The sequence below is a fragment of the Danio aesculapii genome, chromosome 10 (genome assembly GCF_903798145.1).
Source record: "Danio aesculapii chromosome 10, fDanAes4.1, whole genome shotgun sequence".
NCBI classification, from domain to species: Eukaryota; Metazoa; Chordata; class Actinopteri; order Cypriniformes; family Danionidae; genus Danio; species Danio aesculapii.
Window position 1 is genome coordinate 8199592 of NC_079444.1, and position 16909 is coordinate 8216500.

The 16909-nt window shown below is 35.7% G+C and overlaps 1 protein-coding gene across 3 annotated transcripts; it reads right to left on the minus strand.

Annotated features, from left to right (window-relative positions):
- Positions 1 to 1903: 1903 nt before the first annotated feature.
- On the minus strand, positions 1904 to 16673 carry skor2 (SKI family transcriptional corepressor 2). Of its 3 annotated transcripts, none has more exons than XM_056466828.1 (10): positions 16422 to 16673; positions 15122 to 15194; positions 9332 to 11151; positions 8691 to 8754; positions 8097 to 8174; positions 6687 to 6749; positions 5737 to 5835; positions 4295 to 4362; positions 2823 to 2885; positions 1904 to 2418 (listed from the first exon to the last, which is right to left on the minus strand). In XM_056466828.1, the coding sequence occupies exons 3-9, from the start codon at positions 11117 to 11119 to the stop codon at positions 2826 to 2828; spliced, it is 2220 nt and encodes a 739-aa protein (XP_056322803.1). In that variant the 5' UTR covers positions 11120 to 11151; positions 15122 to 15194; positions 16422 to 16673; the 3' UTR covers positions 1904 to 2418; positions 2823 to 2825. The 3 variants fall into 3 exon arrangements, with proteins under 3 accessions (XP_056322803.1, XP_056322801.1, XP_056322802.1); XM_056466826.1 differs by having other exon boundaries at positions 6687 to 6752; XM_056466827.1 differs by lacking the exons at positions 15122 to 15194; positions 16422 to 16673 and adding an exon at positions 12057 to 12217 and having other exon boundaries at positions 6687 to 6752.
- Between the last annotated feature and the right edge of the window lie 236 nt (positions 16674 to 16909).

Here is a 16909-nt window from a genome sequence, read left to right on the forward strand (position 1 = left end):
ATGCCAACTGACCCAGTGAGGCTCGAACCAGCGAACTTCTTGCTGTGAGGCGACAGCACTACCTATTGTGCCACTGCGTTGCCACTTTTTTTTTTTATACAACAGCATAGAGTTATTTGTATTATTTAAAGTAATTATGGCATTATTTTATGTAAATAAAACACTTAGCTTATCATATGCATGATTTAATAGCTTCATACATGGATTATAGATCATTCATTCATTTACACCATAGCAGAATGAACCGCCAACTCATCCAGCATATGTTTTACACAACGGAAGCCCTTCCAGCTGCAACCCATACTGGGAAATAGGGCTGTGCGATTTGGGGACAACATTGTATTGTGATTTTTATGACAGGTATTGCGATTTGAAATTTAATTTTGTAGTCAAGCTTTAGGTCAATAATCTGTAATCCGTGGCAACAATTCTGCGACAGCCCTTACAAAAATGTCCTGTGGTAATCCTGTGGTATTTCAGCAGTACGACATAAATTTACCACATAAAAAATGAGCAAAGCTAAATATGACAGGATTACTACAGCACTTTCTACTGTACATTATCACAAGAATTTACCATTAGATGAAGTATGTGGTTTTTCTGTTGTTTTTTGTGTGGTAATACCAACACAACTAAATATGACAGGATTACTACAGCACTCTACAGAATTTGCTTTTTTATTCTGGCTTTTTTTTTTCCATGCAAGATAAAATCAAAGTCCGTTCTGTATTTAAGTTGTTTAATTAGAAACAACTTATACTTACAAAGTGACATCTTTATAAATAAATGTACTCATATTTATTGTAAAAACTTTTCAGGGCGCAGTGGACTGGAATAATTTTGCAATTGAAACAGCACCTAAGATGACCGACACCCTGTACTAGCTCTTTAAAATTACCTGTTTTTGTTTGGTCTGTGATTTTGTTTTCTTTGATAGGCCTATTATTTGTCTATTAATGCTTCTGAAGCAGCAGACGCCATTAGCTAATCGAAACTTGCTATTCGATTTCGATTAATTGCACAGCCCTACTGGGAAACATCCATACACACTCATACACTACAGCCAATTTCATTCAGCATAGTCACTTTATTAATCAGGGGTCGCCACAGTGGAATGAACCGCTAACTTATCCAGCATATGTTTTGCACAGCGGATGCCCATCCAGCTGCAACCATGTTCTGGGAAACATCCATACACACTCATTCACACACAGACACTACAGCCAATTTAATTAATTCATTCATTATTAATCAGGAGCCTACACAGCAGAATGAACCGCCAACTTATCCAGCATATGTTTTACACAGCGGATGCCCTTCCAGCTGCAACCCAGTTCTGGTAAACATCTATACACACTCATTCACACACATACACTACGGCCATTTTAGTTTATTCAATTCCCCTATACTCCATCTCTTTGGACTGTGGGGGAAACCGGAGCACCCGGAGGAAACCCCCGCGAACACGGGGAGAACATGCAAACCCCACACAGAAATGCCAACTGACCCAGCTGAAACTTGAACCAGCGACCTTCTTGCTGTGAGGTGACAGTGCTAACCACTGAGCCACCGTGTCACCCTGAATTATGGATACTAAATAATTTGTTACCAGTTTCTGTACAATTACTGTATTTATTAGGTGTGTGGTTGATAAAATGGTAATTTTAGTTTTTATCCTATACACAGCAGTTAACATTTCTTCAAAATGTCTAATAATTCTTGTTCTAAATGGAGTGTTAGCTAGCAAGTATCGTCAAGCTAGCTAGTAGGCCTTTGATCAAAAAAAATCCTATAGGTCACCTAAAAAATAACCAATAAAATGAATTAATTAATATAAGAAAGAAAGATTCAAAGAAAGTAAGAATGTCCAGTCTTTTTCATAGTATAGACTTTAATTATCCACATAAATAGTAGAGAAACTACAAGAACATATTTAAATACATTTGCATGAACAGTTAATAATAACATTTTTTTAAACTCGTGTTTATGTCAGTGTTGTATTTAAACAGGCAAAACGAGAAAAGTTAACACACTTTGAGATGCTCTTCCAAAGCAAGCTCCTTCTGTACATTTACAACCTAGGGCTAATAGAACTGTACAGTCCGTTGTTATCAACAAACCAGGGAATGCATGGGTCATAAATAAACTTAAATAAGTCCATAAATAATCAAACAAGGGTTTCTGTACAGGAGATAAATAAGTCAATTGAAGTCTAAATCATTGGTAGATGCACTGAAGTGTGTATCAGTCGCTGATGCCATTTGGTTTCATTGGAGAGATTGTTGAGGTGCTGATATTTTGATTCGGCGAAAAGGTTATTTTCATTTTGTTTGACGATTCCTCGGAGACTGAGATGATTTTACTTCATTGTCTCTGATGATGTTGAGAGCAGCTTGATATTGTTGTAGATGAAATGAACTAAAACATAACAATTCATACAGTCATTAAATATTCAAATAAAATTAAAAATGGATGGCAAATCAATGCTGTTTTGAAATATATAAGCTATATAAAATGTTTAATAAATAATAGTAAACATCATTGAAGAAAATAAATTTCATCCCTAAATCCATAAAACACTTCAGTCAAATGAACTTAAAAACGTACATTTTACTGAGCTAAGATATTAAGTTTAATCTCACACGACTTAAAAAAATAAGTTGAAACATGGTTAACTTAATTAAACTAACAATGATTTACACCTCAAATTTTGAAAAGCTGAAATAGTATTGCCAAAAACAGTTGAAACTGAAATCATCTAATACCACACATAATATTTCTCGTCCCATCACAATTTTATTGAATATATCTTTGATACTTACCATTTAGCTTTTGTTTAGATGTGTCCCGACTTTTTCTTTTCTAATGATGTTTGCATAGGGAATCTGAAAAATAAAGATGGAATCAGTTAATATCAATTAGTCCAGTCTCCAGTGACTCATGATTTTTCAGAGATCATTGTAATGTGCTGATTTAATGCTCAAGAAAGTAGTTTCTCATTACAAGTCAATGTTAAAATGTTTTTGTGGACACTGACGTTCTTTCGTGAATCTAGTTTAAAATATTTTTGTAGCGTTTTAAATATATTTACTGTCACTTTTGATTAATTTGAAGCATCCTTGATTCATAAAATTGGTTTTATTTCATACACCAAAAATATATATAACATTGGACTTCTTGTACCTCATTCTCATGCATAATAATGAACCAGGTGTTTCTCATGAATAAATGTTTTAAACGCTTTCAATTGCGCTGAATTCTCAAATCAGTGGAACTATAATAACCAGTATTCACTTGCCAGTGAAATGTATGGGTTTTCAGCAGGTTTTAATACTGTTTTCAGCAATGCATCATGTAAGGCACAGGGTTATAATTGTGATAATGTACATCGAGCTGATAATCCATGCGGCTGGATGTACATTATACTGCTTATTACACGGCTACTTGCCCCAAAACTAAATATATGAATACAGCTGTATGAAGCATACAGTAACTTACTTATTATGTTATTATTATGCATTATTAATTATTCAGTCGCAATACAGGGCCAAATGTATGTGATATATATATTCACGAAAGGTAAATATGATTTTTTTTGGCCATATGTCATTAGTTTAATTGGTTGTTACCTGGGAATAACATACTTCGAAATGTCATAATTAACCAATCAGAATCAATTATTTCAGTGATGCGTTTAATATTTATTTACATCGGTGTATGAGTTTCTTTATTCTGTTTAACACAAAACAAGATTTTTTAAAGAATGTTGTTAAAAAAAACCTGCCGAATACCTTTTTTTAAGAAATTAAATTGCTTTTTTTCCCAACATTCTTCAGAGTTTCTTCCCTTTTTCTGAAGAAAGAAACTCAAACAGGTTTGGAACAAGTGCAGGATGAGTAAATGATGAGAGAATTTGCATTTTGGTGGGAAAAAATCCCTTAAATATGCAAATACAAGAGCAAAAGGAATCAGACATCTCCTACACTTCATTGTTTATCATTTTTCTGATTTTGTGCATTAATGATCTACACATATATTGTACTGTAGAAAAATAAACGTTACTCTGTTAACACACACATGCAGCAGTGATGCATGTTACACTGATAAGCGATGTTTAATACCGTTTTATAAAACATAATACTCCAGATCCTGCTGATTTTCATACCCTTCCTCTTCAGATAATATATACAGCAGATTTCATATATAATAGGGTGCTGCGTGTGGGTCATGAGCAAATGAATCATATGGGAGATGGTGACCTTATTGCAGACTGTGTTAACAGAAAACTCCTTACCATCTGTAACTGCTGTACCATCTCTTCCCTGTACGCCAGTTCTCTCTTCATTTGGTCCTGAAAGTTATCTGTGGAACATATGAATGTGGAAAATTTCAGATAAAGGCATTTTATGATCACTGTATGGTACTTGCAGAATACACACATTGAAGAAAAGACACCGCAGGGCAGGGTAAAAAAATGAATTATTATTGTTCAACCTAGTTAACTGATTACATTAAAGTCCTTGTAGTCAAAATTTATACAGTTTTTTGCGAGTGTACATTGTTGAACAATCTGTGCAATATAATCTACTTTGTTTTGATAATCTTCAATCAAAGTCTGACCATTTGCTTCTGCTTTTGGAAGCATGTCTCCCTTACCATTAGTTTGCTACTAGGCGAAAAAGAAAGCCGCGCCCAATACTCAATATTTTGTTTCAGTTGGAAGTACATCAACATACTAAAGCAAGTCTCAGCATCTTCCGGTTCATGCAAGCTTTAAGAATCGCAAACCTTTTTTTTTTTTTTTTTGGCAAATCTCTTTTTATCTCTCCACGATTCAGTAAATCTCCTAATCCAAAAACCTTCAAAATATAGAATACGAATAAAACTGCGCAGTCTAGTGAATGTAAGTGTTGCTACCGTGGAGATTTATATTTTAGATGCTTTCTTTACACTGATTTCTTCCTTAGACTGAAAAACGTTTAAAGTTTTTGCATATAATGTGGCCTTAAAGTTAAATTTAGTTAAAATCTATTTAAAGTAGAATAAACAGATGTAAATAGATTGTGCACTTTCTTATTTCAGCTAAAGAAAAGGTTTTGAAGGTAAAAAACAAGATTTTTTTTCAATCTAATGTTAGTTTGTAGGCCTCAGTGAGCTGTAGATCACTTTTAATGTGCAGAATCCACATTAAGGCAGCTTTAAATTAATCCACACAACCTCAGCCTAAAAATATAGGTCTTCTTTAGCAAAATGAGCAATCATTTTCAGAAGAAAAAAGTAAAATTGTAGGTTATATTACTACAGATATATTGCGATGCAACCTTCCCAGCATGTAGTTTAAAAAAAATCTCTCTGTAAAAAACTGATAGGTTCACTAGAGAATTTATTTTTGTCAACTCACGGCATGATGATCAACTTGAAGTTACCCTAAAATAATAATAAATAACACATTAAAGTCTTATGATACTCATGTGTCAGACTCTCACGAATCCTGACTGTTGATAAAAGATAAAAAACGAATCTAAATAATATTCATGCACTGATCGGTTTATTGTTTTATAAGATCTCAGTGTATCGTCAAGAGTCTCAGGTATTAATTTAGTTTTGCTTGAATATGATTTTATTTTTTCTTATTAATCTAATTTAATTTCCAGCTAATAGTTAATTTACTACAAATTTTAATTTCTTTAAAAAATGGTGTTATGGTGATTTGAGTAATGAAGTAAGGACACTTACGGAAAACTGGAAATGGAGAGCTGCCTTTCAGAGCGTGAAACTCCTGCTCCAGTCTCCTCCGTAAATCTATCTGTTCAAGGAGAACTTTCTGGAGTTCCTCTGAAGGACAAATAACACAATAAATCAAGATCAGACTCCAATTCAAGCTGTGCCCAAAATATTGATGATTTCATCTGCAGCAATTATAGAAAATGTATTTTACACAGTCTTTTTTAGAATAATAGTCAGATGTTCAGGCTAAGATTTTTAAGTCTTTCCCACTTTACAGTCAAATCAGTAAATATAATATTTAATGATAATAATGATTAATGTAATTTATATAATATATTGTAATATATTTTTACAATGTAATTTGTTTCTGCAATGTAAATTTGCAGTAAGAAATCTTCAGTGTCAATATTTAAGTGAAAACATTAAATAAAATGTAAAAATCTGTTTCTCTAGATTGAAAAGGTTTGTGTTTCAGTAACATTATCATATTTGTTTTATCTTTTAAAGTCTGATAACATATCTTGCAAATTTTAAATACAAATATTGTAATTTAGATTTTTTAAAATTATTTGTTTATTTTAAAAAATCACAACTGGTCAGAACAACAAATGTTTTTATTTGATTGAAAATGAGGGTTTTCCACCAAACATTGCTTTCTAAACTTTTTTGATGTTAAAAAATTAGTACTGTGTTGTCTAAAAATGTATTTAAATGTGTGAAAATATCACATCTTGTTTTCATGTTTTTTTAAAGAAAGAAAAAGTCTAAAAAGCTCAATATTTATTTTACATATAGAAGAAATGTAATCAGAATGAAACAAAATTACAATTTACTCACATATAACTATCCTAAAAGTCCTAAAAAGGTCTCTTTATTTTTCCATTCTTTAAATGGTATTAAAATCCTACTGTACCTTTTAAATTTGAACAGTAGTGTATGCAATTTGTTAGGGAACTTACCTTTTTCCATGTTCTCAACATCCTTCTTAAGTGATACAGGAGAGTTTGCATCTTGACTTTGGTCTGCTGAGCAAAATAAATAGCAAATGTTTAAATTGAAATACTTAGAAGAAGTATATAAAGCATCCTTTATTTAAAATACGATCTGACACACATGATGTAATACCAAGAGCAGCCAGTAGATGTCAGTGCGATTACAGGATATGTCAGACAAGCATGATTGATTTACAAAGTGAAATAAAATATAGTATGATTTTGAGCTGGTTAAGTAAATGGTATCAGTGAATTTCTATATTTATGGTAAATATATAATAATGCAATATATAATAAGTGCAAAGAGCATATAATTAGTGCGTTCAAATGCATCATAATAGAAACACATGCAATGTGTCTAAAATAAGTGAAATTGTAAAATTAGCAGATAAAAGCTTCAATGCTATTGTAAATCAGGAAATCAATCTAAACACTTTTGAGTCTGTGTATTTGCATGGCACTGTGTTTTTGTGTCTGTATCACAAATGGCTCAAATAAAGTGATCCAACATGTAGGTATAATCTTCCCTCATTCTACTCTCTCTCTCTTTCTCTCTCTCTCTCTTCTCATTTCCCGTCTTGCCTCCTTAAGCCGAACAAGGCGTTCCTCATTTGGAAAGCGGTCTTGTTCTCGCTCTCCTCCTCTCTCTGTCTCATTTGACAAGCAAATTTGCAGACAGTGCCTGAGGATAACAACCTCGTTTGACAGTCAATTAACCGTGAATAGTCAAAGCCAAGGCAGTTTGCATTATATAAATGGAAAATTAGATTATTTTTCCCCCTTCCCTCCCAAGAAACAGAACTATCTTTAAGACACTGCCTTTAGACTTTGTAAAATCAGAAGTTCTAATCACGTTTCCCAGTAGCCCCTCGGAGACGTTTAGCAATCAGGCAAAGGTGGTTTCATTTAATTTGTTTCATGTAATTTTTTCAAATATATTATACCTTATATGAGGAGATCATTATCGGCCGGATAATATAAATGTTGCCATAGATGTCATAAAACACTTTTAATGTCTTTCTGACAGATAAAAGGCAATAAGCTATGATCTTCCTAATGGAAGATTTTGCCAAGCAAAAGGCAATTATTTCCGTTTGATATTGTTCAAATGGTGATTGTCACCTTCCTGGCGTTGAGCTGATTGTCTTGCTGAACTGTTATGGCTCCCCACAGAACACATTTTCCCAATGACATTGTGGAGAGAGCTGCTCCATTTTAAGAGTGCGGCGAGAGTATATTCCATCCCGTATCTTTTATATTTAGATTAATCCTAATATCCTTGCAGGGATAGGCTAGCTGTGCTGCACAAATTATTTTGCGGCCCTCTTGGTGTAAGTGGCGGATGTGCAATGGAGATAAAGTGGCGTGCGCTCTTACTTGGGTTTTCTCGCCAGTATTCCGGTGCGGATGTCTCTGTCTCTGAGACGAAAAAGCTGCTTTGCTCTTTGTTGTCATCTGAAAGAAAATGTAAAAATGTGAATGCATGTACACACCTGAATCAAGTGTTAATATGGAAAGCATAAACTGTGATCATTTTTTGAAAGTTATTGAACATTTCATTTGGTAAATGTATTTACTTTCAAATGGGGAGCCCTTTATTTTACAGGCCTGTTTCACATGTAAAGAATGAAAATAAATCTTCTTTACTGCCATTAATGTTTCCATGAACCTTTTAAAGGTTTTTTATAGTGGAAAAAGCTTCTTTAGATTATTCAAATATTCTTCACACTAGAAAAAAAACAAGCTTCTTTGGTGAACGAAATTTTTTTTTTATGGCATCACTTGATTTATTTTATGTACTTATTTTAGGTCATTCCTATCCCTAAACCTCCCCCTGAACATAACCTTAAACCATGTAAAGAAGTAATCTTATATAATCTGTACTTTGTCAGTACAATGTAAGGGCACATAATGTAAATTAAGGTGCAACCTTTAAATGTGTATGATGTTGACTTTAAAATCATTTCTCACCTGAGATGGCTGTTTTGTTTTTGGTTGCGTAAGCTGGCAGCCCATCGTCTCTGCTCTTGTGAGCCTGTAACCATAAAACACCAGCGATGTCTGATTAGAACTGATTCATAACACCTGGCCAAAGGTTGAACAGAGAGCAACAAAATATATCAGTCAGCCAAAAGCACAGAATTGATTAGCCTTGAGAATGGCAACGCTGTTATGTTTTATATATGATCCTGATGTTTGTTTGGCTGTGTCGTGCTACAGAGTTTCTTTAGATAAATCAACACGCCCCTTTGTGTGTGTGTGTGTGTGTGTGTGTGTGTGTGTGTGTGTGTGTGTGTGTGCGCATGTGCATGTTGAGGCTAATTGCTGAAGAATTCCCGTTTCAATTGCTGTCGCTCTTCCCGATCTGTCTGTTAATGTAGCGTCAGAGGGTTAAAGATTAAAAGGGCTAATAGGCAGAAGTGACAAAGGGGAGCAAACATAATGTCGCCATTAAACAAAACACGACTGGGCTTATTAGAAGGGATCAAAGAGCTCTGAATATTTCATTTCTGCAGGGAACACAGGCTATCAATCTTGTTATGCATATGGACCCTGCCAGCCGATGGCCTGCATTTAAATAATTAGTTAAAGTGCCTGGAGGGAATATTTACATTTCTGTACGCGGCGCTTTCCTCCAGCGAGCCGTGAACGGGGCTGGGGACTTTGAGGATAGTAGGCGGACTGACAGCGAGGCCTGGTTTGTCCTCTGCCGGGGTCTCAGCGGGTATGCTTGGGAAGGAGGCTTGTTCTTTGGCCTGTTCGGCTGTTGTTTGGCTGTCAGGAAGTCCACGCATGTGCATGCCGCACGGCTGCGGTGGTGTCTGCGCTGCACGGCTGCCAAAGTCCTCCTGTTCCTCATCCTGTTTCGTCTCCACATCCACTTCTTGCTCCTCGTCACTTTCTGCACTGTCACTTTGGTAGCTGCAGCTGGTTCCTGGGGAAAGGTGCCTCTCAGGGCCGAAGTCCTCCAGGCTGCCGTGGAGTTTGGCGATGCTTTCTGTGTCTTTGACCACTGGCCGGAAGGCAGAGTGGTAACTGGCCTTGCGGGCTTGTAGGGAGGGGGCGTCTAGCAGCTTTAGCCAGCCTTCTGGGGCAGGTCGTAGTTCTGAGGTCACGGGTGGGCAGTCACTGTCAAACAGCCCAGATCTGGGGTTTGTATCCAAGCCTGAACCAGCATCGCCCTGCTCAGACAGATCCAAAAAAGCTTGTCTGAGAGATGGGCTTTCTGTGAGGGAGGACAAAGCATTGGGTTGGGGTTGCAGGTAAGTGGGTACTGGAATACCCCCTGTTGCCCTTGGGGGCCAGAACATGCAGAAAGGAGGATAAAAAGCATCTTTACGGCCAGGCCAAAGAAGACCTGAGAGGCTGTTATTTTTCTGTCCATTGCTTGCCTCGCTGTCGTCCTTCTTCTGCGGGCACAGGCCAAATGCAGGGAAGGTGTAGGGGCTGGGGAATAGTGACGTAGTTGGGAACTTTTGCAACATCCCGAAACCTTTACTTGGGACCGGAATAACGGGGTAACTGCGAGGTGCTTTTCGAGGTGAGAGGCTGTTGGAGTCCAAATCATCATCATCCTCATATCGTCCCCTCTTCTGGGCCAGTTCGGGAGAGATCATGTGGGGCAGAACTGAGTTTACAGCTTTGACTGCACTCAAAGATGAGCAGTGAGAGGAAGGAAGCGCTCTCTTACGACTTCCTCCATTGAACATGGCTTTTACATCCTCCCAGGCAAACATCAGGTCGTCGGGTGGTGTTTTTTCTGCCAGTTTAAGGTGCCGACGCCAGGAGTTGAAGTTGGCGGCATCTGGCTGTGTGTACTTGGCCTCGGGTGTGCGGTGTGAGTGGAAGATGAATTTGTTCGGGGAGAAGTACATATTGCAGTAGGAGCACTTGATGCATTTAGCCCTGGAGCTGTTGTAGCGTGCTGGGATGAAACTTCCCCGGCAGCCCCAAGCACATTCATGCATCACTTCAAACGCAAAGTTGTCTGGCAGTTTGGGTGGAGAGTTCTCGCCCAGGAAAGACTTGCAAAGCCGTTCCGCTTCCCGTTTGGTGATCATGCCACAGCGCCGGGATGAAATGGGCATGGCACCTGCCCGCCGAAGGATCTCAAGCTGGACTGGGGTGCACTGCACACAGGTGATGCCGAGAGCTACTCGACGGTTGTGGATCTCATTGTAGCTGTAGTTCTTTAACAGGGTGTTGGATATCTGAGCCAGGCATAGCCGCTCTTGATTGTCAATTACCAGTGAAACAATTGGTACCCCGTAGAGGATGACCTGTCCAACTTGGTTGGGCTTAAGTGAGGATCTTGGAGGTGTGAGGGGCTCCTGCTGAAATGAACTCGGTGGGGTTGCCATCACAATGTCTTTTGGTCTAGGCAGAAGACTCTTGTCCATGCTATGGAGACCACTGACTGGAGGTTTTTTGTCTGTAAACACATCATAAAAAATCGATTTAGCTTATAAAATTAATTCAAAAGGTTCAGCTGCATTCATTTATACCTATACAAAGTAGGCCTGTGTCATTGAATAATTTGGTTATAACCAGATGTGGCATAATTATTGAATAGCAAAATTTTATTTCCGTGTAATTATTTTATGTTTCCTTATTTTCTTTTCTTGATTTAATGTATAGCACTTTGACAGCTACAGTTGACTTTAATATGCTTTATTAATAAATGAATTTCATGAATGAAATTTAAATATACAAATATATGGAGAATTAAACAATTTCTTTGAAACATTTGTAGATCTGAATGTGATGCGAGTGAAATGGGAAAAAATATTTAAAACAAAAAACAAAATGTGGTAAATTTAAATCAATATGATTGCAATTAAAGAAAACAAATATATAGGATCAGCGCGTCCATAAATCGGTGCAATTATTAATTTGCTCCTTAAAACCCTTTGAGACATTACAACTTTGTGTTGCTTCAATATAAACATTGCGTGTAATGTTTTTAATAGGCTATTGTAATCGTTTTCAAATACTCTGGGTATCTTTAAGAATTTGCGAATATAATAGGCTACAACATCGCGAAATGACAGATAATTTAATATTTAGCCGTAAATTATTGTCAGCTTTTTTTCTTCACATAAAATACATAGAACGTCGCTGTTTAAGGTTTAGATGATGCTTCATGTTATAGGTAAATACAACCACAATAATTATAATAATAATAATAATAATAATAATACACATTAAAGCATATAATTCTGTCTCATCAGATTCACTTTTTACGCCAAGCACAAATCACCTAAAATGACTAAACCTAAACAAAACCGTAATATTCAGTCGGACACGGAGAAGAGGAAAAGTTAGCCTTTTTCTTACCTCCGCGCGCTGTCGGAGTTTTCCAAACGCTACAGAGCACAAATCATGTCGTATAGCCTATATTCCACATACGAAATTTCGCTTTTGGAAATCAATGAAAACGGTCAGCGAGACCACGAACTTTACAATTAGAAGCAGGATAAATGCTCGGACAGGCTCCTTTATCGTGTCCAGTAACAGTAGTAAGAATAGAGACAGAGCGAATAAGTGCGCGCCTCACACACTGGCTCTTATTGCCGGAGCTGGATGTGAGTGATTGGCGTGGCTCTGCCCCTCTGAAGAGCCAATGACGTTTCACTAACTGCCACTCAAACACGCTAAAGAGAAGCTCAGACAGGAGCCGCAGGGGCCCCGGGTGATGCCGCGCGCGCAGAGCTCATTTCTGAATTAGGAGAAGAGCGCCGTGAAGGACCCATGTGTAATCAGTATAATCGACAAAAAAGAGAAAGTGTTCTTTATGTAAAACGTGTTACTTTTAATTTAAATAGCCTATCATAACACGCCGATCACAGGTAGCCTAAAACATTTTTCATTTAAAAGATCTACAATCTGTTTTGTTTAATTTGGTATAAAATTTAGTATACAGAGAAACAACAAGCGGTTTCATATATTGAATATTTTTTTTTATATCACACCACGCAGAGAATCTGTAGCCTAATTTGTTTTTGTGTTTAAAATATAGATCAATAGCATGAGTATAAATCGCTTTTTAATGAGACTGAATAATTATCTTTTTATAGAACTATGCATAGTTATTGCAAGCCTACACTCTAAAAAAATGAACCAAAAAGGCGTTTTTTATAGTGGTGCAATTTTTTAGGTTCCCCCCCAAAAAATATCAGATAACCATTTTTTTTATTATACAGTAAATAACGTTTAAACAATAAGCTAAATAACCTTTTGTTCCACTAAATCCTTTCAATAAATAAAAAATTCCATAGACGTCAAATATTCTTCATGTAACCATTAATGCCAATAGAAAATATATAGGCTATTTTTAAGAGTTTAAGGCATGATGTAAAATAAGTAGAAAAAAAGTGTCAGTTTTTAATTATTCTTATCCGTCTTTAATATAACGCTTTAAAGGTGTAAAACGCAGTCAGGTAGTTGTTTATGCTTTATTATTTCGTTATCAGCATCTACATTGTCACACACTCAAACTGTCCAAACTGTCACGCTGTATTGAGCCAATTTCCACGCGTTCATAAATCAAGCGAAAGGCGACAAATGTCGGCATGTCATTTTTTCATCATTATGAGGGAAATACATGGGCTGTACGTACTGAATCGACCACATCTGAGTATAAAACAAATCGCTTGATGCCGATGACATCAACTGTCTCATCAATAACATTTCTCAGTAATAGCAAAATGCACTATTGATCCGAATATAAAAAATAGGCCTACAATTGTTAAAAGCGGCATCATATTTTTTTTAATACCGCGAATTAAAATTCCCTTTTCGAAAATTTAAAATTTGCGTTTTTTATTTTAAATGTCGCCATTACAAGCTGTAAGTTAATATTTTAAAGACGCTGATGACATTACGCGCAATAGTGGGTTTAATTGTGACGTTTTCATTTTGTCGTGATAATAGAATTAGTACAAAAGGTCAAGTGTTTTGAAAAGCCAAGTCAAATTGACAGGGAAAAAGGGGTCCCATCTGTGGCCCCTAAACCTCATTTAGATCCCATCCCGCTGGCTTTTGTCTCCCAATAGCCTCATACGACCTCTCATCCCATTACTGGAATATGAAAAGAAAAATATGATACACTACAAAATTAATTGCCAACACTGTAAAATAACTCTCATCACGCTTTAAACATAATCTCATATAATGTTAAAATATACTACACATTTTCATATTCATTTAGGTGAAGATAATCATGTGCATTATAGGTGTATGCTTTATGAATAGAGTGATTTGTTTGTAAAGCTCAATAATAACACAGCTAGTTTAACTATCCATTATATTGGACCACCGCTGATGATAATCAGTACCTAACAAGGTTAGCCATTTATGTTAAGTGGTAGATGTGTCTGCTTGATGCATTGAACTTCATCTATATGTATGTTAACCCTACTGTGAAATTAATCATGCGTTTAAAAAATTACTTATGTGACCTGTCGAGGTCAATACAGAAAGAGGAAGTCTAATAGCTACAAGAATAGGACATTACACACCAAATCCATCATCTAACCAAATATACCTCAGGCATTTTTTTGGAAGAAATAAGATCAAATGAAATGAAATGCCTTCACTTTTTCAAAGCTGGTTTAGTTAAATGAAACCAATCTGCTAACTGTGTGCAAACTGAAGACTCCTTTCTGACCTATAATTGTCATGAACAGAAAGTCCCTGAGTACACTGCGGTCTAAATAGGCCTAAGTGCACTGTCCTACATTATAATCCTTATTTAATGCTGGAGGTCTATCAGAAAATTGCAAGACTAAATGCTCCTTTATCTGTGAAGCAATACCATTTAAATACAATCTCATCAGAGTATTCGTAGATGTTGATTATTTGCCCAAGGAAATGCATGAAATTGTTTCTTGCGTATTGTTTAATATGCTGACTTCCAGTATACATATATATATATATATATATATATATATATATATATATATATATATATATATATATATATATATATATATATATATATATATATATATATATTGTTACTGTAAGGTAATCAGACTCCAAGACTCCTTTGATTGAACTGTGATACAGAAGACAGTATCAGACAGGTAAATAGGGCTAGACGTCGATACAGTGTGGTGCCATCCATAGGTTGTAAAATATATAATTAATTGCTTTTCAAATATCCATTTGAATTTTAGAATCGCAATTATCATGAAAGCAATGAATCACTGAATAATGCCTTTCTGCTGAAGGATGTCAAACAGATTCATTCTCATGTAATTGGTAAAGACTGCTTTGATTAATTTATATATTCCTTAGAAAAAAAAATGCTAGCAAATAAAAATAAATTAACCGTATATTCACTAAAAATAATTCTGGAGATCGAGTCATTTTGTGGCAGTGTGTGTTGGTTCACATACCTTATCCAACGCTCAAGGGAATTGTCTGTTTTCTAGCTGTTTTCTGCTCTCGCTCTGCAACATCAGTCAATCCCTGAAACGGCCAGCAACATATTTTAGCGTTGAACAGACATAAATTACCGACTGTTTTTAGTGTCCTTCATGCCTTGTGAGAGCGTGACTGATAGTTTCATTCGTGTTCGTGAAATTATAATAATCATTTGTAGCACTACTGACCTTTATAGAAAAAAAAACGCAAAATTATTTATGACTTTTTTTTGCTTCAGCGACTTACTCTTAAATAATTAAGGTTCATTATTAGTTGCATAAAGTCATTTTAAAAGCATTTCCACTCCACAAAAGATTCTTAACCGTGGATAAAAAGGTTGTTTAGATTTAAAAAAAAGTTCTTCAAGCATTTTTAGAACTCTTCACTGCAAGAACCAAATGGTTACTCGAATAATTAATTTCTGAGGTAAAAATGAAGAACTTTATAAGTTTTAAGCTCCTCCCAAAGCTCAAATAAGATATGAAAAAAGGTGAATGGCCTAATTCAAATAAATTAGAAAACAACGTTAATTACAACCCTTTAAAGAAGAATAAATGATTGTTTTTAATGAGATACGTTTATTTTTAATGTCCGACAATATAAATTGCAGGGGAAAAAAAGAGTACAACTGCCAGCAAATTAACCAGCCAAGAGCAGTATAACGATATAGCCTTGTTACTTACTGTTTACCACTTACTTAATAACTAATTTATTTATCTAAGTCAGAAACTTATGTTTAATGACTGCTTTAAATGTTGGAGTGAAATCAAAGTGATTCAAAAGTTTTCATTGCACTTTTTCCGGCAGCTTTAAAATTATATTAATGACCGACATTTATATTAAACACTCAAACTCAAAAATGCAAGTAAAAACATTATTGATAAAGTTCACTGACATATATACACAACGGTGATAAAAAATTTAAAAAAACGTTATTAAAAGATCCTTTCTTTAAGCAACACATGCACAACAAAAAAGTTCAAATATGCATTTTAAACTTTATAGTCTAAATAATAATTTACAAATATTTCCAAACAACATAACTGCCTTCAAGGCAAGGTAAAAAACAGTATACACAAGACACACCAACAGATTTTATCATAACCCACAACTGATGTCGATTTTGTCGGTTTAATAAACCTGAAATGAGAAATTAAACTTAAAATGAGACACGGTGGGACTATCCAATTATTAACACTAATATTTTCCAGTTTACACAATAGATAAAACTTTAAAAGCGGATATAAAAAGCTGAAGAGGATTCGTGTTTACCTTTGACGCGACGTTTTCGCGCTCTTCGCTGCTCCTCAAGACGGTGATGCTTCGCGCTCTGCTTCTAGTCGTTTTTTTTTTTTCTTTTTAAGATATTCCAAGTAAAAGCTTTGTGAATTCAGCTCTATGGCCGATAGTGAACTAATGCTCTTGTGGTCTATTGAATCACTGAATCAACTGCGCGAGGCGTTAAAGCAAATAAAAAGGCATCTGCTGTGCATTGCTCTCGTGCTCTGGAGGCGAGCTTGAGAAATGTGCTCATTGTATCCAGTGCTGTCATTGAACTTCACGTCCCAAAGAAGCTCAGAGAGGTGGGGCTCTTTTCAGATAACGCGGATAATGGCATATCATGTTTGATCTGGAAGTTTTGCATGGAAAGTGTGTCGTTTTTTTGATATAGACTGCTGAATCTTTATGTTGAACATGATCTGAGCTTTTATGCCATTCTAGGTTTACAGTGAGATCTTAAAGCTATTCGTTGAAGAATG